We start from the raw sequence: 26459 nt of genomic DNA, 5'->3' as shown, positions 1-26459 counted from the left end.
GACAGGGAAAGTTGCTGTCCTTTGTATCCCTCTTATCTTCATGCTTTACAATAGCTCAGTGCTTGGAGAACCTGTTTGCAGGTTCTCAAATATCCCCAATCACAAAACAGTTAATTGTGGCAATTGGAATTTAAAGGACCCTGCTCCTTGTTTGCAGAACAGACAATAAAGAATATGTTTGGAGCAATAGATAATTGGTACATAATCTGAGTGAAATTTGTGGATATTGGGAAGAATGAGGAGGAAAGCTATACTGGAGAGATGGCATTGGAGCACAAGCTTAAGTGATTAGAAAGGGCAGACCAGAGAAAAGGAGAATAGCAGATGGAAAGTTCTTGAATATGGAATGATCAAGAAAGTAAAAAGCTCCATTTTGTTATATCTTTAGAGACTAGGAGAGTGAGGTCTGAAAAGTAGACAGAAGCAGATGGCATAGGGCCTTAGGGTTGTAATAGGGATATAGGATGCAAGGCAACCAGTCAGAAGACTCAGTTTTCTAGTATGGTATTGAAAATGGTGGCTGAAACTAGACTAGTTGTAGTAGAAGTGGTGAGAAGAGGCCAGATTTGATTTCTACTTTAAAGGTTGAGCTTCAAGGCTTGCTGGCAAATTGACTGTAGTTAGAGAAGGAACAAAGGAGAATCAGCAGTGACTCAGATTTGGCCTGAGCAGAAATGTTGGTTGAAGTTAATGGTTTTTAAATTTGAGATTAAAAGTGAATCCCTGGACGCAGGGCACTGGTGCACGCCTGTAATCCCAGTGGCTCTGGAGGCTGAGGGAGATTCAAAACCGGCCTCAGCAACTTAGCAAGGCCCTAAGCAATTTAGCGAGACTGTCTTAAATAAAATTCAGAAAGGAAACTGGGGCTGGGGATGTGGCTAAAATGCCCATGGTTCCATCCCCAGTACCCCCCCCAACATTAAAAAAGAGTCAATCACTGGTAGTATAGATGAATGTCCACGATCTGAAACCTGAAATGCTCTAGATCTGAAACTTTTATGGACTTTGGAAATAGTGCTGCTTAGCCTATAATCTATTCAGATATTTTAAAATTGGGGAAAAAAATTGGATAATGGATACTAACCTGTAATTGAAAATTGTTTCATCGTGCTTGCATTTGATTGACACATTCAGTCATATGACCATACCTAATCAAAAGGTGGGGGGCCAGTCGAAGGGTTCCACCTCTAATCCCAAGAGCTCCGGAGGCTGAGGCAGGAGGAACACAAAAGCCAGCCTCAGCAAAAGAGAGGACTGGGGCTGTGGCTCAGTGGTTGAGTGCCCCTGAGTTCAATCCCTGGTACCTCTCCACCCCACAAAAGGTGGGTGAAATGCAATGCAGGAAGAACAGGAATATCTGAACAGCTTGATGGATTTCCATACGCTAAGATGTCCAGGTGGAAATGTTGAGCCAGGTCATTGGGTATGAGTTTGGCATTCAGGGCAGAGTTTGGAGCTTGTGAGTGGTAAAGTGATGGGTCTGAATGAAATCTGGGAAGACAAGACAAAAGGTACTGAAAGATTGGGTATTCTAACATTAGAGACTATAAAGACAAGGAAAAGCCAGCACAGAAGTCTGAGAACAAATAGTGAAAAAGGAGGACCATGTGGGAGTAAGGTCATAGAAGTTAATGAAAGAAAATGGTTTAGGAAAACAAATGATCTACTGTGTCACATGCTGTTACAGATATTTTTATATCAGATATCTGTGATATATGGCTGTATATGAATTACTGGGAGTTAGAACATGAATATTTTTACTCTAAGATAGTGCATTATTTCCCAAAGACACCAAACCTGTTTACTCTCCTGTTAGCTGTGCTTGAGTTTTTCAATTAATTTATTTCTTCAAAACTGGATATTATAATTCTTAATTTTTACCAATCCAGTGGATTTAAAAATGTATTCTTGATGTGATTTTTATATTTTCTTGATTACTAATAAGTTCTAAAATCTTTTTATGTTTAGTTAGCCATATGTTTTCTGTGACATGTTTGTTTTGTTCAGTTTTCTATTTGTCTTTAATTTTATTATTTGTAGGAATTTCTTATACTTTATATTCATGTTTTGGTTCTTTTTGTTGCCTTTATTTTATTTTTTTTTTCCCAGTTTGTGGCTTATGTACCTTTTCTGATGAGTAACAGTCCTTAATTTTAGTGTAATTTATCAATCTTTTTGTTGTTCATGCTTATTGTTTCTTTTTACAAATTAAGTACTTAAAATGTGCTTGTGATAGCACTGCTTCATCTTTAAAAATCTTTTTAAATTGAATTAAATGTGTTGGTTAATTTAGGGAGAATAAACAACTTTACAACACATTTGTCCTCATTTTAATATTAAAGGTTTTTTATTTGTTGTTTTTTAGGTACTGTATCTTTGTAAAATTTATTTTTAGATACTTAGCATTGTTCTGTTGTTAATGGGATTTTTTATTCTATTGCAGTTGCAGGTTGTTTTAAGGGTTTGTACTTCATATGAAAAGAGAAAGTTTTAAAGGTTTACATTTCATGTTTTGAATCCAGGTGGAAATAATTTTTGTGTGTGGTTTGAGAGATTTGGTTTCACTATTTCTTATATTTTCAGTTATCCAGCACCTTATTGAAAAGCTCAGTCTTTGATTTCCAAATCATCTATGTTGTCACTTGTATTTTTTTTTAATAGTAGTAAAATAAATATGGCATAAAATTAACTATTTTTGCCATTTTTAAATATACAGTTCAGTGGCATTAAATGCATTCACATTGTTAGGTAGCCTTTATTGCCATCTATCTCCAGAATATTTTTCATCTTTCTGCACTAAAACTTCATGCCCATAAGATAGTAAAGTCCAACTCTTTTTGCCCCTCCCAACCACCATTCCACTTTGTTTTTATGAAATTGACTGTTTCATTTAAGTGTAATTGTGCAGCATTTATACTTTTGTAACCATTTTATTTCATTTAGCATAATGTCTTCAAGGTTCATCCATGTTGCAGCATGTTTCATGACTTCCTTAAGACTGATTATTTCATTTTATATACTACATTTTATTTATCTGTTAATCTGTTGGACATTTGGTTGCTTCTACCTTTTTGCTTATTGTGAATAATGCTTGTGAGCTTGGGGTACAAATACTGTTCAAAGTGCCCACTTTCTTTTTTCTTTCTTTCCTTTTTTTTTTTTTGGAATACATATATCTATAAGAGGAATTGCTGGATAATATGGTGATTGTCTTAATTTTTAGGGAACTACTATATTGTTTCCACAGCAGTCACACTGTTTTATGTTCCCTTGGCAATTCACCGCAAATTTCTCCACATATTAATACTTATTTTTTGTGTTTTTTGTTAATAACTATCTTAATGGCTGTGAAGTGGTAGGTATCTCTCATTGTGGTTTTGATTTGTATTTCCCTAATGATTAATGTTATTTAGCACCTTTTCATGTGCTTATTCACTATATTTGTATATGTTTTTTGGAGAAAGGGAAAGGTCTTCTCAAGTCCTTTTTTGCTTGTTTTTAATCAGGTTGCTTGGTTTTTGTTGTTGAATTGTAGTTCTGTATGTATTATGGGTATTTATTAGATATTCACAAATCTTTTCTTCCATTCTTTGGGTTGCCTTTTCAACACTATTGATAGTGATTTTTGCAAAGAAGATTTTATTTTTTGTGGTGCTGGGGATTGAACCCAGGGCCTCCTGCATGCTAAGCAAATCCTTTTTTCACTGAGCCACACCCCCAATCCTGCACAAAAGTTTTAAAATTTGATAAAGTCCTGTTTGTCTATTTTTGCTTTTATTGCTGATATTTTATGTCATGTCTGAAAAATCATTTTCAAATCCAATATCATGAAGTTTTTCCTCCAAATTTTTTATAATTTTAGCTCTTAGATTTAGATCTTTGATCCATTTTGAGTTAATTTCTGTGTATGGTATCAGGTAAGGGTCCAGCTTTAGTCTTTTGCATATTTATATCCAATTTTCTAGCACCATTTACTAAAAGACTGTCCTTTTTCCATTGAATTGAATAGTTTTGACCCTCTTAAAAGGTCTTTGTTAGTCTTAATTTCTGCCCCCCCATCAGTCTGTTTGCCTGTCTTTGTACTAGTTCCATACTGTTTTGATTATTGTATTTTTGTAGTAAGTTTCTAATCATTTTTTATTTTTTGCATAGGAAAATATTGACTTTTTAAAAATATTTTGGTACCAGGATTGAACTCAGGGGCACTCAACCACCTAGCCACTTCCCCAGCCCTATTTTATATTTTATTTAGGAGACAGGGTCTCACTGAGTTGCTCAGTGCCTCTCTTTTACTGAGGCTGGCTTTGAACTTAAAGTCCTCCTACTTCAGCCTCACTGGAATTTCAGGCATGCACCTGGCCACTATTCACTTTTTTTTTTTTTTTTTTTGGTGGTGCTGAGGATGGAACCCAGAGCCTTGTGCTTCAAGGCAAGCACTCTACCAACTGAGCTATCTCCCCAGCCCTACTATTCACTTTTAATATTAATTAATGTAGTAAACATCTATTAGAGTTTTGCAGTTGATTGCAATTAGTGCATCTTAGTATGGTGTCTACTTCAGGTAATGATAAAATATGTTTCCTTTCAAAATTTATCATTATACAAGATAGCAGAAACTTTCACTTTTTCTTATTTAATGGAAATTCTTTAATATTTCACCTATAATATGCAGTTTTGGGTTTCAGATTGACATCAAAAATCTTAATTGCAATTTGCCAAAAATCTTTTAAGTTTTTTGTTGCCATTTTCAGGAATAGAATTTTGATTTGAAGTTGTCGTGGAAGGACTGGTCAGGACAGGTTTCGGGTTCATATATATGACTGTGACAGACAACTTAACTAATGGACCTTTTCTGGTTTTCTTCAGAATGGTCAAAGCTTTCTGGTGTTGGATGAACAAAGATTTGCAAAAGAAATTCTTCCCAAATACTTCAAGCACAATAACATGGCAAGCTTTGTGAGACAACTGAATATGTGTAAGTATGGATAGCAGTTTATTTGTTCTGCCTATCAACTACTAATTAAACCATTTTTTCTCATTAGGATGATAAAGGAAAATTCCATACAAGCATTGTGATTTTTTTTTTTTTTTGACTATTTTCTAATTCTGAGTGTGTAAATTTTCAATTTTTTTTCAGATGGTTTCCGTAAAGTAGTACATATTGACTCTGGAATAGTAAAGCAGGAAAGAGATGGTCCTGTTGAATTTCAGCATCCTTACTTCAAGCAAGGCCAGGATGACTTGTTGGAGAACATTAAAAGGAAGGTGAGTTATTGTTAACATTAATTAGCTAGGGTATTAATTTGTATGATTGCCTAGTGAGCTACTTTAGCTATTGAAATGAAGAATGTACAAAAAATACACAGGTGTTCTTTGTTGGAATGAATCATGCTAATAAAGCTTTCATTAATTATTCTATCCCCCACCTTCTTTCCCTGTGCTCATCTGTAGTGAGGGCTCATTCTTCATTTTCTTTATGAAAGGAAAATGTTTACAACGTTCTGGATTGAGAGTGAAGTGTCATCTATTTTAATAGGAAGGTTCACTTCTGTGTTGACTGAAAGAAAAAAACTAAGCTTTTGCTAGAATACTGCCTCACTCTAGAACTTTTTTTTTTTTTTTTGGTAGTTTGCTGTTTTATATCCATTGTCCAGAATAAGTCCTTGTACATGGTATGCATTAATTACTACATTTTTGAATGAATGTCTTTTGCTGAAATAAGATATTTACTAAATCCATGAAAGGGCTTTAAACCTTGAAAGAAAATGACCTGCCATGTAGCCACTACTGCATAAATATAATTAAAAGTGGAATGTGGTAATAAAGAGGCTTGAGGAAATTACAGGGAGTTTGGCAGAAAGAAAATTTTTTAAAAAACCCTAAGATATTCCTGCCCATGGAAACTTAAAAAAAAATTTTTTTTAATGATTATTTCTTGCTTCCTCTCCTAATGAGCTGTGAAGTATGTTCTTTTCCTAGAATTCCATCCTGGGCTTTTAGAACAAAATCTCACTTCTGAAGAGATCTGAAAAAATTCTTACATTTAGGGAAGCTTTGAATTATAATCATGGGTGTGAAAAATTATTTGATTTTTCTAAATTTGCTTTTTGGAAGGTTTCATCTTCAAAACCAGAAGAAAATAAAATTCGTCAGGAAGATTTAACAAAAATTATAAGTAGTGCTCAGAAGGTTCAAATAAAACAGGAAACAATTGAGTCCAGACTTTCAGAATTAAAAAGGTAAGCCATTATTCCAAATATAATACTAATATTGGTGTTGGATGTGTGTGTTGGGGGTTGGAAGTTGTAGGGTGTTTTATTTTAAGTAGTCACTCTGTTGAAGCCAAGATCAAAGGCTAAATGTTTTCCCGCAAGTGTTGGTTCTTTTTATTTTTGATTTGTAGTCACAGACTTAATATGTTTTAATTATGGTGGTCAGAATAATATATGAACTTGAGACCATCAAAACAATTTGATGCACAAATCTTATTGAAGAAACAATAGGTCTTTAGTGTAGAAATACAGTTCTACTTAAGTGTTCACACACAAAACAAAAGAGGGCCCACATAAAAAATCTTACCCGTCCTTTCTTTTATTTATTTATTTTTCTTTCTTTAAAATTCTTCCTTGTGGTCTACCTCTTAGGAAAAAGTAGGACACAAAAAGTAGGAAAAAAAGAACCCAAGAGAGTTGCCCTACTTGATACTTGTTCTGCATAGGTGTGGGGAAATGTTATTTAAACCTTTTTCTTCAAAAAGATACCGTGTTTTGTTTTATGACGTTACTTGGTAGGATTTTCTTAACTTACACAGTAATAACTTTATACATGGAGAGAGATGTATTTTACTATTCTTAGTAAGTAGCTGAGTTTTTTCCCTCAATAGTTTCTAGGGGCTTGAGAATGGTTACTTTATGTGTTCTTTCACCCATTTCAGATACGGATACTAATTTGGATATTCCTAACGCTATATTAAGAGTAACCTTGGACTTTGGTTCCTTTTTTGAATAAATATCAACTTTCCCATTTTGTGTATTTTATTTAATCACTTTTGATGTGTCTGCTAGCTGCCCTTTGACCTAATTCTTTGGATTTTAGTTTAGCCCTTAAGGAAATAGATCCCCAAATCATCCTTTAAGTCTTAGAGGCAATGATCTCCTACTTCAGTAGGCAGATAACGGCATCTTTAAAGATAAATCTGAAAAAATATAGCAGTTATACCTCTGTATTTAAATCGACATTCCTTTTTGAAATAATTCAGACTGAGAAAAATAACTTTTATGGGGATTAACAAAAATTGAAATTTATTTAATCAGTAGATTATCTTTTATATCCTCTCACCATTATCACTCTGCTAATTACTGTGCAGTTTCAATTAAAAAACAATAATGGAAAGTAACAGTATTGGGCAAGTTATTGGTTTGACATATTTTTGAATATGCTTTTTTTTAAAAAATAAAACAGTGGTTTGTGTATGTTTGTGTTTGAGACAGTTGCTAAGATAGTCTTAGAGTCTGATATTTTAGTTTGACTTTAACCATTATAGAATTATCTGTATGGCACTAGTCAGATTCCCATAGTTCTCTGTACCTCAGTGTCCTCATCTTTAAAGATAATTATTCCTTTCTTGATGGTTTTAGGGAAGTTTAAATGCTTAATTGAAATGTTTAGCATAGTGCGTGGAGCATATCAAGTGCTAGGTAAATGTCATTTTTCTTTGTTTCCTAAGGTGATTCACAAGGTCGGATCTCACTTGTTTGTCACAGTTTAAAGGTTAGCTTATTGTTGAAGGAAAAATAAAATTAACCAGATTGTCAAAAGGAGTAAATTGCTTGCTACTACATGGATATGGGAGTGCCTTTTAAGTTTTTGTGTATATATTGCCATGAATAGCAGATAATACAATAAGAAGGAATGATTCTGGAGTTGTGTTGAGATACTTGTCATTCCTGTGTAACTGAACCAGCTTCCTGGTCTCATAAAAATACATAGCATAGTTTCTAAAAAAAAAAAAAAAATGGATAGTTAAGTTCTCCAGGTTTTTTTTTGTTTTGTTTTTAAGTTCTCTAGTATTCTTAAAGATATTGAGGTTTAGTTTTCTGACTAAATCTTTTTTGTTTTGTTTTTTAATAAATTATAAAAGTGAGAATGAGTCCCTTTGGAAGGAGGTGTCTGAATTAAGGGCAAAGCATGCACAGCAGCAACAAGTTATTCGAAAGGTAAGAAGCTCTTTTTTGTCTGATTATAATCTGAATTTGTTTAGTGAGTAATGAGTGTAACCCCAAAAAACCTCTGTAGAGCAGTTAGTAAATGCTCTTAGTTTTTTATGTATTGGATACACAGAAGTAAAATTTTGAAGACAAATTCAGCCAAGTGTTTTGTACCCTTTTTAACAATAACAGAAACATTTCTCATTAGCTAATGATGTTTGTTCTGTACTCTCATATAATCTCAGTAACTTTTGCCTGGCATAACAATTTTGAGATACTTTATTCTTGGGAGCTTAATTAATATACTAACTGATTTGCTATCAATTTTTTATTATGAAACAATCATACTGTGTTTTGTGGGGTATTTCCCCTTACTTTTTACTATACTAGGCATAGATAGTTTTAAAATAATTTGACCAAGTTAGAAATTCAAAAGTGATTTTTCAGTGTATGCCATTATTAACCTATGCATAAAATCATAGTATAATGATTACTATAATAAAATAAAATCATTAATATAATGTTATAAAATGAATCCTAGATTTTATATCTGAACTGAAAATTAGTGGAGAAATCAGAATGCCTGTACGGCATTGTGTTCTTTTGATTTAATGTTTGCATATCAGCTTTCATTTGTTAATAAGAGTTGAAACATAAAAGTAATTAAGGCAGCTATTTTTTGCTTATGAGTAAATGGATTCTAAGCTGCAGGGTTTTTTTAATGGGAAGGTGGAGAAAAACTTCAGCTTGTTCCTACTTGGAAGGCCCTTGAACTAAAAATAGGGCTATGACTGACAGGATCTGGGTCTAGTGGAGCACGCTTAGAGCAGAAATAAGTAGTAATTGCAGCCTTTGGCCTGTAGTCAAAATAGATATACTTTTTAAAAATATCTGTATGCAAATGAAGGTTGAATATAGTAGAATTCAAATCTAAGTGTTTATTTAAATAGATGTTTAGGGATCTCTAATGTATAATTCTTGTTAAGAATATTTGATTTAAAACAATACATATATTTTAATCTGTACATTATGGAAAAAATCTGATAGTTTTCAGAAAACAAAATTTTGACTAAATGTTAACTTACAATACACCTTCTTCTGTAGTTTTTTTTTTTTTTTTTAAGGAAGAATCAGTACAATAGTTACATTGCATTTCAGTTTTTCATAAACACTAATATTATCTCCTCAAATTTGTATTTAAATGTATGTGTATTGGTGAGTGGAGTTTACATAATTTATGACAACAAACACTAATTTTTACTGTATTCCTGGAATTGGTTCTTAACTTTGCTGTTTAATGTTGACTTTTGATTAACTGAGAGTAATTGTGTATGAGTTGTCAAGTACTGAAGTTAAATGATAAGAATGTTAGATGCTGGGCAAGATGGTGGATGCCTGTAATCCCAGCTACTCAGGAGGCTGAGGCAAGAGGATCCCAAAGTTTGCAGCCAGTCTGAGCAACTTAGGGGAGACCCTTGTCTCAAAATTAAAGAAAGGACCGAGAAGGTAATTCAGGGATTCAATCCACAGTACCACTTCAACAACAACAACAACAAAAAAGTTAGGTGCCTTATCTCCTTCAGAGAACAAGCCCTGCACAACATGATGCAAAGTGTCAAGAAAACTGAGAAACTGAGATGTGTAGAATAAATTTTAGATAGTGGTTTATTTTTTTAATTTTTGGTACCAGAGATTGAACCCAAAGGTGTTCAGTCACTCAGCCACATCACCAGCCCTTCTTATTTTTTATTTTGAGACAAGTCTTGCTAATTGCTTAGGGCCTCTTTAAGTTGCTGAGGCTCACTTTGAACTCAGTGTTCTCCTGCCTCAACTTCCTGAGACACTGGATTACAGGCATTCCTCACCATGCCTGGCTAGTGATTTATTTTTTCTGAAATTCAGTCACTAATGTTTTTAGAAATTTCTCATAACATTTATTTTGTGAATTTAAAAAATTGAAGTTGGATTGTTCCATAGATATCTTTAACTTTCAGTGTTGTATTTTCACTGGCTGTTAGCATTTTCTTTTGAATAAACTATTTAGTGACTTTGTCATATACTCCAGTGTTGTCTTAACTCTTCAGTTAAAATGTTTTTTATTTTTGTCCATTGAAAAGTTGATTGTAAAGCAGACCATTTAGTAGCCTCATTTGGAGGGTGATGTGCAGTGTTAAAGCTGCTGCATAGGCATTTTTTAATTAATAATACTCTATTTTAATCATGTAATTATTTCATAAAGCTTGTAAGCGAGTCTAATGCAGAATTTAAGTAGTTCTATGAAAACTTCTGGCTCTTATTCCTAGCTCTCTTTGATATACTGCTTTTTGTAGTTCAGTTTATGATCCTTACTTTTTTTAACCACCTTTAGGTAGGAAGTTGACAGTGTTATTTCAAGGCATACCCTGAATCAATCTTTCCCATGCATCAATATCACTTGGAGAGCTTACTAACCACACATATTACTGGGACTCTTCGGAATTTCAGATTCATCAATTCTGTAATGGGGCTGATCATTTACATGTCTAACCAGTTCCAATTGCCAGTGCTGCTGGACTGAACCATACTGCCAATATATTTGAAAGCTTGTTCTCATGTTTTGATGTGTTTTAAGTGTTCCCTTTAAATTTAATCACATGTCAAAGATAAGTCAGTGCGTCTTGATTGAAATATCTGCCTGAAAGCAGGTGTGTTGTGTTTATATATCAGTTGTAAGATACATCTAAATTTCAAATAATATGTGAGAAAATTATGTGACTTAGGTGGAGGACATTTATCTTCTGATTGAGTTTTCTAAGACTTAGTAATATGGACTAAAAATTTGTCTGATAGAAACATTTTTATTCATGTTTTCAGATTGTCCAGTTTATTGTTACATTGGTTCAGAATAACCAACTTGTGAGTTTAAAACGTAAAAGGTAAGTTTTTATGATAAAACATTTCAAACCATAAATAGACATTTTAGTTTTTAACCATGAATGATCCATGTATATTCCTAATGAACCAAAGAATAGTCCTCCCTTTATAAGTTCTTAACATCTCAAAATTGATCTGATAGGTTGAGTATCCCTTACCTGGAATGTTTGGGATCAGAAGCGTTTCAGATTTCAGATATTTTTCAGATTTCAGAATATGAGATATCTCTCTGATGGGATCTAAGTCTGAATGTGAAAGATTTATGTTCATTTATAACTTATTAATATAATCTGAAGGTAATTTAATGTTTTAAAATAATTTTGTGCATGAAACAAAGTTTATGTATCAAGTAGCTGAAGGGGGCTGGGAGGGTCTTTTATCTTTTGGACACTGGTCAACTGAGTGTTGAATGCCTGAGTTTGACTATAACCTGTCACATGAGGTCAGCATGGAATTTTCACCTTTGGCATCATATTGGTACATAGAAGTTTTGGATTTTGGATTTTTTGAATAGTGATTCAACTTCCTTCTGGTGTTGAGAGATGAGGACAGCCTAAGTGGTCACTTTACAGGCATAGGCATACATATTGTTAATAAAGATCTCTTTTTCATTTACTTAACAGTTTAAAGGAACATGTAGGAGGCATGAGAAATTCTTAAAAAGAGGCAATTCATTGAAAAAAAAATTAAAATTTTTCAGTCTTTTTAAACCTGTATTTTAGCCATAGTTTATGATACTTGTTAATGTCAGTAGCTATCATTGTTACAGATCAATCAAAGAATAATTGACAAAAGGAATAATTGGAAGGAGAAAAACATTATCTGTAAGGCTAACTCTTGTTCTTATACTATTATTTTTTCTTACGTATGGACAGTTTGTAAGCATTTGTATAATTCAGTAAGCAGTGAAGTCTATCTGGAGATAGTAACTGTCTGTTATACTTACTATAGCAAAAGTAGCATCAAAGAAGGGAGAACTATAAGTTCTAGATATTCTTATCTCCCAGTTTCTTTTCATAAAATGTATTTAAGAGTTCCTTGTTTTTTTACAGAAGTTCTTAAAACATTTTAAATTCCCTGTATTATTGCCTCATGGAACTGCATGAATATTTTTCTGATTTCCAGGCCTCTACTTCTAAATACTAATGGAGCCCAAAAGAAGAATTTGTTTCAGCACATAGTCAAAGAACCAGCTGATAATCATCATCATAAAGTAACTCATGTATATTTTGTGTTTATTGAATGTCTCAAACTAAAATTTTTTATGGTAGTGTTTCATTCAGTACAAGAAGCTTAGTGAATAAAAATGTCAAGTGCTCATTTCCCAGCCTTATTAAGTCTTGACATTTTTCATTATTTACTTTAGATTATTTTAAGAAATAAATCATTACAAATATAGTTGTCTCAGTTTTGTTTTCAAGTTTTTCTCTCCTATCTTGAATCATTTTCATGACCATTTTATATTTAACTTCAGGAACAGTATTTCATATTATTTTGCATATATTTAAACTTTGTACAAATGATATTCCATACATATTACTTTGCTGTGTTGCTTTTTTAACTTGCTATTACTTTTGAGATTTATAAAACAGTTTCAGTAATATAAATTGAACATTGTGATAATACACTTATGATAGTGTAATGCGACTATCATTTTTCTGTTGGTTATTTTGAGTTTAACTTTTCTTATAAATGTACACTGACAAGACTGCTTTTTCTGTTGTGATTTTCAAAATATTTTTGTTTACCTTCATTTTTGCTACAAGTTATATGGATTATTTAACTTATATGCATTGCAGATAGTCTTATCATCAGACTAGTCCAGAATCCAGACTTTCAATGTGATTTTATTATCACTGTCAATTTTTTTTTTTTCTTTTGGGATGTGCTAGGGATTAAACCCTGAGGGCTTTTTTTGTTAGGCTATTGCTTCAGATTTACAATGGAGCTAACAGGGCTTTGTTTTTTCCTGGGACGAATCAGTTAATTTCAGATCTGATTCCTCCTCTTCCTACTGTATAAAAATCAACATTCCCAGTTGTTTTGTTCATAGGACTGAAGTAGATGAAGACTTTTTTTTTAATTAAAGTGGATTTGTATATTATAAAGTATTTCACATCTTTTACCTGTTATCCAGTGTTGAAATTTATGGATTGTTGCATTGTAGTAATGATTTTAGTTTGCTTTAAAGAATGGGTTAATTTTTAAAATTAACATTAGTATGGTCTGAATGTATCTGTGACTTAATGAAAAATTGTTGCTTAAAATCCAAGTTGACATTTAACTGTGGAATAGTTGAAGTGCTGTTTTACTTTTAGTGAAGCCATTTAATGGGTAATAATAAAATGTGTCAAACAGAGCAGCTTGAAATGACATAATCCCTATCAACACAGTGGCCATCTGGTTATGCTTGAAATTTATGAAGTCCTGAGACTTTATTCCTCTTAGATATACAAACGTTTAAAATTTGATGTCTTCTCATAGATACATTCTTGGGCATGCCATCTTCAGGGTCTTTTAAGTAAAAGTAGTAGTTAAGTAGAATGCAGACAATATACCTTTCTGAATAGATACATGCCTCTATAAAGTCACACCTTGAAGAGGTGGTGTTATTAAAGCCAGTTAGTACATAAGATACGTAAGGGTAGGGAACATAGCTATTTTGCTTATCACTGTATCCCCAGTATTTAGTAAATAATATGCTTCCAGTTGTTTTTAAGTGATATCCTATTAGTCAATGTGATTTTAATATTTTTATATATTATTTCCCTGACTTTTTAGGTTCCACACAGTAGGACTGAAGGTTTAAAGCCAAGAGAGCGGATTTCAGATGACATCATTATTTATGATGTTACTGATGATAATGCAGATGAAGAAAATATCCCAGTTATTCCAGAAACTAATGAGGATGTTATATCTGATCCCTCCAAGTAAGGAGTTTCTGAGATAAAATTTATGAAAATATTGGTAACATTATTAAATTGCTAAAATTAAAAAAATTCACTGTTCTTTGATGAATTGACATCTGTCTCATATTTGGAACACTCAGCTGAATAATTAAACCAGATTATTTAACCAAATAAAGCCTCTGCTTCCCTCCTAATAAGTGAAGAAAGAAGTAATGAGAATCCATTGTGTTTTTCTTTTTTTTCTTGGTTGAATCCAAGAGAGCTTTACCACTGAACTACACACCCAGCCCTTAAACTCTTGCTGAATTACTGAGGGTCTTGCTAAATTGCTAAGGTCGGACTCAAACTTCTGATCTTCCTGCCTCAGCCTTCTGAGTTGCTGAGATTACAGACATGTGCTACCTACCTGACGCCTTGATTTTTTTTTTTTCCACCTTAGTTTTAGACTTCAGTACATTCCATTGATTATTTGTGGGTCTCGTGTTCTATACATTGTCAATATTTGCGATTAAGCTACATACCCAAGATACTTAAGCCTTTTGATATGTGGTTTGGGAAGAGTTTCTATGGAGAATGAATGGATAGAGTAATTTTATTAAATTTGTCTGCAAATGTAATTGGTTCTCTTTTTATATTGCTGATCTAGCTGTAGCCAGTACCCCGATATTGTCATCGTTGAAGATGACAACGAAGATGAGTATGCACCTGTCATTCAGAGTGGAGATCAGAGTGAACCAGCCAGAGAATCCCTAAGTTCAGGCAGTGATGGCATCAACCCTCTCATGTCTAGTGCCGTCCAGCTAAACAGTTCATCCAATCTTACCACAGAAGATCCTGTGACCATGATGGATTCCATTTTGAATGATAACATTAATCTTTTGGGAAAGTGAGTGCTCGTCTACATGTTATCTAAAGTTAATTGCTTTCTTCACATTCAGTTTTTGAGTGATCTTCATTTTAAATGATAAACCCACTAGTCTACTTTTCTGTGGGTCAAAATGTAGTTCCTAATGAAAGGGATTTGTCTTAAGAGTGATGTTGGAATATTCCTGTGCATTTCCTCATAATTTCTTTAATACTTGTTTTGAGCATCTGTAAGGTGTTTGTGATTTTGTGTATTATGTATTCATACCATGACAATGGATTAATACAGTTTCTGTTAACGTACTTATGGCATAAAGAACATTAGTAACTAGTAGTAATGAGATTAAACATTTTGTAATAGTATTGAAGAAGAAGGTAAATCAGACTGTTGTTGCAGAACTTCCTTTCAGTACAAACTGAAGTTTTGTGTAAAGGCTATGTCTCAGTTAATCAAATTTTTAGGATCCTAAACCTTGAATAGCATCTCTTAAGTTTAAGAACCAGTAAAGACTCAGCAGTTTCTCGAGGTATTTTGCCTAGCCAGGTTTCTTTGGTAATTTTAAATGTAAGAACAAGGAAAACTTTATTTAACTTTTTAAAACCGTTTTATTTTTCTTTTCTTTCCTAGGGTTGAACTGTTGGATTATCTTGACAGTATTGATTGCAGTTTAGAGGACTTCCAAGCTATGCTGTCAGGGAGACAGTTTAGCATAGACCCAGATCTCCTGGTTGATGTAGGTACTTTGAATAATCTTTGTTGTACTGGTAATTTGTGTATTTGGGTATATTATTTAAATGTCTATATATATTTTTGTGTTCTGTACAGTTTCTGCTTTTTCTTTTTTAAAATGAGTGATTTTATGAGACAGGATGAGCAGATGGATTTGGGACATTGAAGGAAAATGATCAGTACTTGCTTGAGTGGCAGTTCAGTTAATCCCCTTTAACAATAAATCAGTTCTGTTCAACAGTACTATTAAATCCAGGTCTTGTCTGGACTTGTTGCCCTGTTGTTTTACTATGGAGTAAATTGTTACTGAATAGAGATCTGTGGAAATTAGTAATAGTATCTGGCTAGGAGACAGCTTGGAGACATTTCTTAATACTTTGGGAATTAACATATTCCACTCTAATTTATTTTATTTGCTGATTTTTAAGTCTTAAGTCCCCAGCTTTTCCTGCTCTAATTCCTATCACCATCTCCAAACTTGACTTCAATGTTGTCTGGATTGTGAGTACTATCAACCATTTCTGGCACTAATCACCTTTCTCATCTCCTTCCCTCTTATTTCATGCTACTCCTGCTTCTTTATCCAAAGCTTTCTTTGGAGGATGGGGCTGTACCAGGGTTTGAACTCAGGGGCACTTGACTGCTGAGCCACATCCCCAACCCTATTTCGTATTTTATTTAGAGACAGGGTCTCAGTGAGTTGCTTAGCACCTTGTTTTGTTGAGGCTGACTGAACTCGCAGTTCTCCTGCCTCAGCCTCCCAAGCTATTGGGATTACAGGAGTGTATCAGCATGCCTGGCCAAAGCTTTCTATATGTTCTGGCCTACTCCTGTTCAAATGAATCTTGTTTTCTAGTTCCATTTTTCTTTTGTGCATTCTTTCCTTCCTTACAAAAATCTTATTACATTCTTTTTCTCGTGTGTGTGTGTGTGTGTGTGTGTGTGTGTGTGTTTCCTGCTAAAAGTATAGCTTTCTTTCCATATCAAAAGATTCTACAGTTTTACCTAAGACTTTCTTATTGAGGCTAAAAGGAATCGGTTCTTTCTTACTCTTCAGTCTTATTTCCAGTTTATTGATTTACCACCTTACATCTCTACTTCTCATTGAATTTTGTCACTTACATTTTTTTTTTTTTTTTTTTTTTTTTGCAGTGCTGGGAATCGCACCCAGGGCCTTGTACTTGCAAGGCACACACTCTACCAACTGAGCTATATCCCCAGCCCTAAAATTTTGTCACTTTTTAAAGGCTTTAGCACCCTTTCCAAATTGTCATTACCACACAGGATGTATTTCACTTTCTTTGAATATTTCCTTTCCATGATAACTGCTGTTGTCCTTTTAAGTGAATTAAGCTTCTATGTTGATGACCTACTTCTTGTTAAAAGTAACCTGACAGCCCTTTTTGATTCTTTCAGCTATTGTCACCACTCTGCAAATCCAGGGATCTTTCAGAATATTTGTCCCTTAGATCACCAAGAATAAAATAAAATTCCATAATTCTGACCTCCTATACATCCTTGCACTGTTCATTAAGTCACTTTAATTCTGCTTTGAACATTACTGTATTGTTCGTTGTCAACTCCCCCTATTCACAGAGAATAATTCACTGTGTCCTGGTTCTCTCATAATCTGTGACTAAGTTTCCTACCCTATTTTTCTTAGACTAGGTACTTTCTCTTTAAGGCCAATTTGTATTCCTGTCCTCTGCCTCTGTTTTTTTCCCCCAATCTCTATTCTTGATCTTTCTTATCTGCCTTCAGTAGGTATAGATCTTCCCCATCTTAAAAAACAAGCATGTTGACATCTTGCTCTCCTCATTTACTTTTCTGCTTTTCTTTCTTCTTTACTATAAAACTTTAGAAAAGAGCTACATTTCTTACCTCCTTCTTAATCTTTTTTGAAACCCTTTATTGTCTTATTTATTTACTCTACTGCCTGGTGTTGTCTTGGTTTTTCTATACTATATAGGTTTGTGCTTTTTTCTTTTTTCTTTTTACTTTTCAGTCTTTTCATTAGGCTAGTGGAAGATCCTGCTGTCTTCTACTTATGAGGATTCCCCCAAGACATCTAATATTTTATCCTTTTATTTTTTTCTACCTCCCTTCTTTTTGTACATGGAAAGGTTTTAGTTTGTAGGATTGCTTTGAAGTATGTATATCTGGTGCTTAACATTTTTAAAAGTAAACTTGGCTTAAATTATAATTTTATGCTTTTGGAGTCATCATATCTTGACTCAGATTATTTGTGTTTAACACCAAACTTTTCTTTCTTCCCTAAACTAGCAACCTTTTACAGCTTTCTTGTATCCTGTAGTAGTATCAGACTTTTATTCAGTCAACCAAGAAAGTTGTCACAGAATTACCTTGATTTCCTTTTTTCTTTCTCATGTCAGGGGTTGAACCTATAGGTACTTAGCCACTGAGCTACAGTCCCAGCCCGTTTTTATTTTTTATTTTGAGACGGTGTCTCACTAAGTTTCAGAGGCTGACTTTGAACTTGGGATCCTCATGCCTCCCAAGCCACTGGATTATAGGCATGTACCACAATTCTTGGCCTTGATTTCCTTTTCTTAATCACATCATTCATTAAGTCCTATTTTCCAAAGCAGTATTTACAAGCCATTCCAGCTTTATATTTCCCCTCTAATATATCTCACCCAAGACCTGTATTATTTTATCCTTGAATGGAGCTGTATTATCATAAATAAAAAGTCCACTTATGATTGCCTTGTTTTCTGAGGTGGCAAAGATAGTCAACATATGTACTGTAGAGTTCTTGGCTTCTCTCCAGTGTTTAGTACTGGGTGACCCAGAGTCAGCAGGAAGGGCTTGACCTCAGACTTTTATCAGCTGTGTCAGTTTCTCATATGTGATCATAGTGGGCTTTTGTTTTGTTTTGTTGTGTTTTGTTTTAATGCTTTATCCCATGTATCTGCTGGGAATATGTATAAGAGATCCCTGAGTCAGTGAGTAGGGAGCATGGGGCAGTGAGGAAAAGATAGGAGCTTATATTGCTGACCCTGTTGGATGCCACAATCAGCAGAAGTGAAATGTAATTGGGCTTCTGTGGTAGTGACAGGTTTTTACTATCTATTCTCAAGGATCTGAGCTCTTTTTCTCTTCAGGGACTCAATAGGTGACATGAAAAGAGAAGGAAGAAGTAAGAAAGAGCCAGGGATATTTTTAGGGTTATCATGAACTGTATGGAACTTTAAGGAGAGAAATCAAGTCTGGAGAGAATGGAGAAAGGACATTCCTATGACTTCTCTGCATTCGTTTTATTCTGTCAACCATTCGCTATGCTTAGTCTCATAAATGGCTAACTTAATGTCTGTATTTCATCACTCATGCTACTCCCAAAGTTCTGTTGCTGATAGGATGCAACCTCATCAATTGACTGGCTTTACTTTTTGAACCTATGTATATAAATACTGTTTAGGTCAAAACTTCAGTGTTACTTGTACTGTTCTTATCCATTTCTCAAATGTACTCTATCATTGTGGTTGTTAACACTATACCTATGTACTTATCTAACTTCATTCTTTTTCATCCTAGCTGTTCTCTAGGGACTGACATGTATCACATAGCTTTATCAAGGCCTTTTTTTGTTGTATCATATGTTTCTCTGGGTGTGTTTTCCTCCCTTCTCATTTTCTCCTTAGTACTTTTGAGACTCACCATCCTTTGTTACAATACTGATTGTATCTGAACGTATGTTTGGCTATTCAGTGTTGCTCTTGTGTTTTAGATTGTAAGCTCCTAGGAGCAGGAATGATGTCTTTATCTTGTATTCTTGATTTCAGTCATTTCTTAGATGTTTAGTAAATCCCTGTGGCATGATTGACTTTGAAGCTGATGGCTTAAACAAAAATTATATCCATATACTGGTTGGACTAAGGAGTGCAATAGATAGTGGTCTCAATACTTAATAACTTTCCTTGCTAAGCGAGGTGAAAAAAAAATCAAGAAGTAGGTATGCCACGTTGTCAGAGTGCTCCACTTTGTGTAGTTTAAGTGCCACTGTCATAGAGCAGATTCTATGAATTTCTTACCTAATTAACAGGTATTCAGTGAAGGCTTAGTGTCAGGGCAAAAGACTCATCCCTGAGTACCACATAAGGCCAAAGGCCTTTAGGAAGAAAAAAATGAATGTAAATGGAGAATAGTGAAGGAGAGGAGAATTAGGAAAACCATCATTTGTCTCAAGTGATTTACCTCACTGTGTTAATAAATTCTTACAACATGAGTTTCCATTTAATGCCTTGGCTAGCTTGCTTTGCTTTTGTTTCTTTGTGGGTTTTGGTTTTTTTTTTTTTTTTTTTTTTCCTGCTTTTTTGCTGTTCTCTTCCAAACTTAAGTTTACTGTATAGAAACTTCCTAGTTCAGGTGTTACATCTCTTCACTCAACATGGATGTATAAAAATTTTGAACACACAATTCTTTTTTAATATTTTTTAAACTTATCATCTTTCTTGTTTGGTCTTTCAGCTTTTCACTAGTTCTGTGCAGATGAATCCCACAGATTACATCAATAATACAAAAGTAAGTTTTAATTCACGTTGCTCAGGACCCATAGCTATAAAAATCGAAAAATAAAAGTCCTAAGTAGAGAGCAATATCATTCCCAGTTACAAAGAAAAACACTTTAAAATCTAACCAAATATGTGTGATCAAGATAGTAAAATTCTAGATAAAAGATGAACTTTTGATTGTGGGGTGGATCATTGCTTAGTTCTACTGGCACATGTGGGATTAACCTTCTTTATGAAATCAACCTCCTTTGATACTGAGAAATAATCTGACCTTGGCCTGTTCAGGTGTATCATTGACAGAGTGATTAATAGATGTTTTCTTCATATTTTATGAGCTGCATTTCCTATCCTTATTCCTTCTATAAACAATTTATCAGGTTTTTATTGAAAACTTATTGGTACCTATATTCTTTCTATATTCTATATTGGTATCTAAAATTCTTCCTTCATTTTATTAGCATACATTAAAAACTCAGGGATTTGCACTAATTTTGAACTAATTGGAGGAAAGGCAAATTGAAACAGGGAAGTATGCAAGACCCACCCCCCCCCCCTTTTTTTTTTTTTTTTTGAAACTGACTTGAATTTTGAGTGATCCTGCCTCAGTCTCTTGAAGCAGCTGGGATTATAGTTCTGCATCACCACAGCTGGCAGGATTCTGTGTTTTTTGAAAACAAATAGGAATTTTAGTTGGGCTTAGCAATTGTTGAAAAGAAAGTCTTTAGAACTGGTTTTTAATGAATAGTAAGGACAATTTGAAGTTGTCAGAGAAGATGTTCACAAATTCTGTTACTTGGTACAGGTTATTGTTTTGACTAGGTATATAGTTCCTTTATCTTATATTTATACCAAATTGTTATCTTAATCCTTACTTTTAATTGAATAAAAGGTAAATCAGATTCAAAATTTAAATTAGATAAGGCAGAATTTCATTTTGATTTTTGTTCTTTGAGGTCTAAAGATTAGCACATCTTGAATATTAGTGGTTAGGGTGATTGGGTTGAGTTTTTCCATTACCTTGTGAGAATGTAGCTGATTGGATTTTTAATATTTTCAGAGTTATAACCTGCTTAATTTGGAGCTTGAAGAATTATGAATTTGTGAATTAGATAGTTGAGTATACATTCAGTGTTCAGATGATTTGTATCAGGGATTGGTATACTTCTTAAAAGGCCACCTAGTAAATATTTTGACTTCTGCAAGCTATAAGTTGTTTGTCACAACTACTCTGTACTGTAGTTGTAGTGTAAAAGCAGATAAACACAATATTTAAAAGGACATGTGACTATGTTCCAGGAAAACTTTATAAATAGGCATCATGCTGAATTTGGCATTTGGCCCATCATTTGCCTGGGCTTATGGGTATGATATTCTGTTGACCAGGTCAGCTGTTTCAGTAAATATGATCATTATATTGAATGTGACTAAGTCATAGACCTTAAGTTAAATGTACCCATATTATATATTGTTTGTCAGTGTGTTTACTGTTTATTTCTAGACATTTGAGTTGTTATTCTTCTTGATCATCCTCTTCATTCCAAAAGCCAATAACTTGAATACAGTTTTCAGAAATAGCATTAAACAGCAAATTGCCTATTGTTTTATAATACTATAAAATATTAAATTTGAGAGTAACTTTTGTTTCTGAATTCAGATTGTTTTCAAATAATAAACATCATTTGTCATTGCCCTGGTTATGATAGGGGTTACATGACATGGATTATAACATTTTCTTAATCAGAATAGCTTGTACTTTTCACTTTGGCAATCTAAGTGGCACATACTATAATGAGTAAGAATTTGCATGGGACATGAAACCCATTCATCATCCTGGTTCTCATGTTTTAGAATAACAGTGACATCCTTGGAAAAATACCTATTTTAGAGGGCATAAAATGTATTACTGCGTTAATGTTTTATGTATTGTGAATGCTGATGAAATATTTTTATGTAAAATCTTGGAAGAGCTTAGTAGTTTTTATCTTGAAATCATTATCTTTTTTGAATCCTGAAAACTTGTTCTGCCTTATTTTATGATGAATATCAGGCAAATTATAGGAATTATTGTACAGATGTTTGTTACACCATATATAATTAGCCAGCATGCAAAAATCTGGGACTTGCTGATAACTGAGATTTGCAGCTACTCACAAAAAAATTACAAACTTCTGCACCTGAGTTTGAACATCATTGAAAAGATCTCTGAAGAACTTGACAACATTAAGGATTTAATTCTCTATCATAATCATATGTAAGAAGAGAACACAGTGTGGTTGAAAGAAGTGATTGAAATGACAGAAAAGAACTTAAAGACTTAAGGCACAAAAAGGACAAGAAAAAACACCATCTCAACTTTGAGGCTTCCAAGTATAGGGATAGTTTTAAAGATGTCACAATGTCATCATGAACTGCTCCAAATATGTTTATTTGTGCTAAGTGTTGTTTATAAGTCAAGAGAAATGTGATATATTTTAATCAGTCATTTAAAATGAATTTAATTGCTTAAGGAGTTCTTTCAACTAGCATTTGAATCCACTTGTCTTTGATTCATTCCCATCTTTTATACTTGACAAATTCTGTCATGCTTTTGAAATGTCCCCTTTTTTATACTTAACTATCATCATAGTTCAGGGTTTTTTTTCTTTTTTATCCCCTTGTTGATGACAGGAGGTTTCTTAACCAGTCTTGCTACTTCTACTCAGATCTTTCCCCTTTCCCTCTCTCTCTAGTTTAGTTTTCTCATGTTCTCCTTTTCCATATATTGCAGATAATATATTGGTGTTTACATATTCTATCAATTTTATTATTTGATGCTTTTCAGGAACATGCAAAACAAGTATTTTTACCTTTTTTTCTTTTAGTCTGAGAATAAAGGATTAGAAGCTACCAAGAACAATATAGTTCAGCCAGTTTCAGAAGAAGGAAGAAAATCTAAGACTAAACCAGGTAGGTATAGAGATACTTAGTTTGTAGGTATTTTTAAGAGTCCTGGTAGAAACTAATGCTAGCCATGAAGTCTTGTTGTACTTAACAATTGAACACACTGGAAGATGCTAGCACATAACAGTTCTTAAAGATTAAGCCTTTTTTTTTTTTTTTTCTTTAACTTTAGGAGACCTGAAAGAACTTCATTTCTTAATTATTGAATAAGACTAACTTTTCTGACTTGCATATTTCAAAATTTACACAAAGTATCATGTCATATGTTGTTTAGCTATAGAGTGTTTTTTTAAATCTTTATAGATAAGCAACTTATCCAGTACACTGCCTTTCCACTTCTTGCATTCCTCGATGGAAATCCTGCTTCTGCTGTTGAACAGGGGAGTACAACAGCATCATCAGAAGTTATGTCCTCTGTAGATAAACCCATAGAAGTTGATGAGCTTCTGGATAGCAGCCTGGACCCAGAACCAACCCAAAGTAAGCTTGTTCGCCTGGAACCATTGACTGAAGCTGAAGCTAGTGAAGCTACGCTGTTTTATTTATGTGAACTTGCTCCTGCACCTCTGGATAGTGACATGCCACTTTTAGATAGTTAAATCCCTAAGAAGTGGACTCAACATGTATATATTCATCAAAATGATGAACTATTTATTTTAAAGTATCATTTGGTACTTTTCTTTTGTAAATTGCATCGTTTTGTTTAATCAGATACCGTGGAATAAAAGCACCTTTTGCTTTTCTCACTAACCATACACTCTTGCAAAGCTTTCAAATGTTATTCAGCTGCCTAGATATACACAAAATTCAGTGCACATTATTGGCATATCTTTAGGTTGAATTCAGATGCCATTTTTCTCCAATTGTAGTAATTTGGATTTCATTTTTACAGATGACCATTAACCCCAGTTACTTTCATTTTACTTGTTTGATGGTGTCTGTCTGCGTTTGAGTGTAAGTCACTAGAACTAATGATAGAACTTCTAAAGCTTTCTCTGTTCCAATTATTTTTATTAAATATTTTTCACTTGGCTTATTTTTAAAACTGGGAACATAAAGTGCCTGTATCTTGTAAAACTTCATTTGTCTCTCTTGGTTCAAAGAAGTTCATTTATGTTTGAAGTTCATTCATGTTCAACAGGAAGGGCAAAGTGTACACAAATGCTCAGTCTGTTATGGTTCTAGCTCCATATACATAGAAAGAATGTGGGGATGAGTTGGGATTGTCCCATCCACTTAGTTGGATTAGTTTAAGTAAAAGTTTTCTGGTTTCGTGTTTTGTTTTTTTTTTTTTTTGAACCATACTATTTAGTAAAATAAATATAATGAATGTTGAGTACTGGTACTTGTTGCGTGTCTTCTTTGGAGGTAACAACCATATGAAACAACTGTGTCTGTTGTCCATTATTATCGAATGTGAATGACACCAAGATTTTTGCCTCCTCTGATGAAGTAGGTTGTATATTGCAGTAACAAAGGAATATAGTGTATCTAAATTTAATGTTTTAAAGTTTTGCTTTGTTTAAAGTAATACCGACTTGCTTTCCGTGTTTCAAATAAAGAACTGAGAGATCTTATATGCCTTTTCTTATTGTAGCTAAGGTAAGAATATTATCAATGGATGACACTAAAGGCCTATAATTTTTGCTCTGAGAGAAGATAGGAGAAATAATGAGATCACTTCCTCTTTCAAACAGGTGCTTACAAGAACTTGAGAGATTTAAGGCCAGGGCACTTTATCACTTGAAGAGTTCTGCCTTTAGGCAGTGTGCTGGAAGCAGTACAGTTACTACCTGAATTTTATATAGGGCTATTCAATGAGAAATTCCGAAGAAGACCTTTTTCCATTGACAATATTATCTCTCTCAATCTCTTAGAATTTTTCTTTTAAGATTGAAAGTGAGGCTTACCCTAGTGAGCAAAAGGCCCTGGGTTTCATCCCATCTCAAAACAAAACAAAAACAAGGATTAGCACAGAGGAATAGGAAAACCCTTCCCTTTTTAGATCCTGGAATAATTGGCTAACAGTGGGATGGATCTTGGTGATTCAAAACCCTGCAACAGTTTTCAGCATGAACTAGAGTTCACTTTTCTAAAGCTTCTTAAAGTGAAGATTTTAGGAACAGAGGAGAGAAACTTAAAGAGAATTTCTCTTTCCCTTTCTCTCTGTGGGATATGATCAATGTCTTTGGGGGCATTTTGGAGTCTCCCCATCAAATCACTCTAAAAAAACTGAAAAATATTATTACTTTGGTCTTTTTTTAAGTTGACATTTAAGATTTTTCACCTTAAGTTTAAATAGTTGGAAGGAATTTGGGATTTTTGTTTTAAAAATAACAGCAGTTACATGCTTCTTAGTGGAATCAGAATACTAGTGATTTTACCTCTCAAAATTCATAATTTTATTTCCCCCCAAAGAATTTAATACCATTTTTATTGTGTGAAAGTTATACATTGATGATCCCATTAACACTTCTCTGCAGCTAAGAAATTGTTTTAAGATTTCTAGACATTTAAAAAGTCTATTTCCAGTTTTACAAACTTATCAAAATAGTGTATTTGGTAGACTATTACCTGATTGCCAAACGATTTTCTCGGTCATGAAGCTACATTTTTTTCCACCTTTGCAATGGAGTAGTCATGTAAATAAGTTCCAATAAATAAAACAAGAGAAATGATGTGTAGTACTTCCAAGTCTGTTGTGATGACCTCCCCCATGCTCCTTCACATCCCTTCTCTCCCCACTGGCTTACGGAGGACATAGCTTCCAAATATACATTCAAAAAGAAAGAAACTTGGCTTCCTGAACCATTGTTTTTAAGAGTCATCCATTAGTTCTTGAAATCCATTTTAGACTTCAGATGAGAAAGCAACAAACCTTTCAATTCTTTGGACTCCCATCAGAATTCACTGTTTTTTATGTTTCATAACCTGGAGACTCAATTTTGTTAAAAGGAAAAAAATTTTTTTTTTTAACTCAGTTTTGGACATTAAAAAGTCTATAGAGATTTTCCCCAAAGTGCCTTGGTAAGATTTAGAACAAGTAAGAGGTGTATCTTTAAGTATGGAAAGAATAACTGTTAATTATAATTCTGATACATTTTTTCCACACAGATAATTTTAGAGAAGATGGAGGATTAATAGGATTTATTCAAAAATAATCAGACTTGTGTTTGAGAATAAGTCTCTCTACTACCTGGGGGAGGAGAGTGTGCAGATAGTTAGTTTAGGGGGTACTAGTGCCTTCATCCCTCCTCCAGCTTTCTTTTGCCTTAGGAGGATATCAAGACAGAGAGCTGGTGACCGACTGACAGCTAAACTTTCTGGTATATATTCCTAACAGATGGTATATGCAGGATTTTAA

At 33.6% G+C, this 26459-nt stretch overlaps 1 protein-coding gene across 2 annotated transcripts in view; it reads left to right on the top strand.

Annotated features, from left to right (window-relative positions):
• Positions 1 to 24431, top strand: part of Hsf2 (heat shock transcription factor 2) — a 29665-nt gene extending 5234 nt beyond the window's left edge. The window contains exons 2-13 of one of the 2 annotated variants that reach the window (XM_047557716.1): positions 4867 to 4975; positions 5138 to 5265; positions 6115 to 6239; positions 8141 to 8216; positions 11061 to 11122; positions 12246 to 12333; positions 13902 to 14050; positions 14676 to 14915; positions 15522 to 15627; positions 20112 to 20165; positions 23017 to 23101; positions 23399 to 24431. In XM_047557716.1, the coding sequence (XP_047413672.1) occupies positions 4867 to 4975; positions 5138 to 5265; positions 6115 to 6239; positions 8141 to 8216; positions 11061 to 11122; positions 12246 to 12333; positions 13902 to 14050; positions 14676 to 14915; positions 15522 to 15627; positions 20112 to 20165; positions 23017 to 23101; positions 23399 to 23694 (1518 nt within the window). In that variant the 3' untranslated portion in view covers positions 23695 to 24431. The remainder of the gene's footprint in view (positions 1 to 4866; positions 4976 to 5137; positions 5266 to 6114; positions 6240 to 8140; positions 8217 to 11060; positions 11123 to 12245; positions 12334 to 13901; positions 14051 to 14675; positions 14916 to 15521; positions 15628 to 20111; positions 20166 to 23016; positions 23102 to 23398) is intronic. The other variant, XM_047557717.1, reaches the window with a different exon arrangement.
• Positions 24432 to 26459: the final 2028 nt, after the last annotated feature.

The sequence above is a fragment of the Sciurus carolinensis genome, chromosome 7, assembly GCF_902686445.1.
Source record: "Sciurus carolinensis chromosome 7, mSciCar1.2, whole genome shotgun sequence".
NCBI lineage: Eukaryota > Metazoa > Chordata > Mammalia > Rodentia > Sciuridae > Sciurus > Sciurus carolinensis.
Note: the sequence above shows the minus strand (reverse complement) of the source record. Positions and strands in the feature narration are given on the sequence as shown.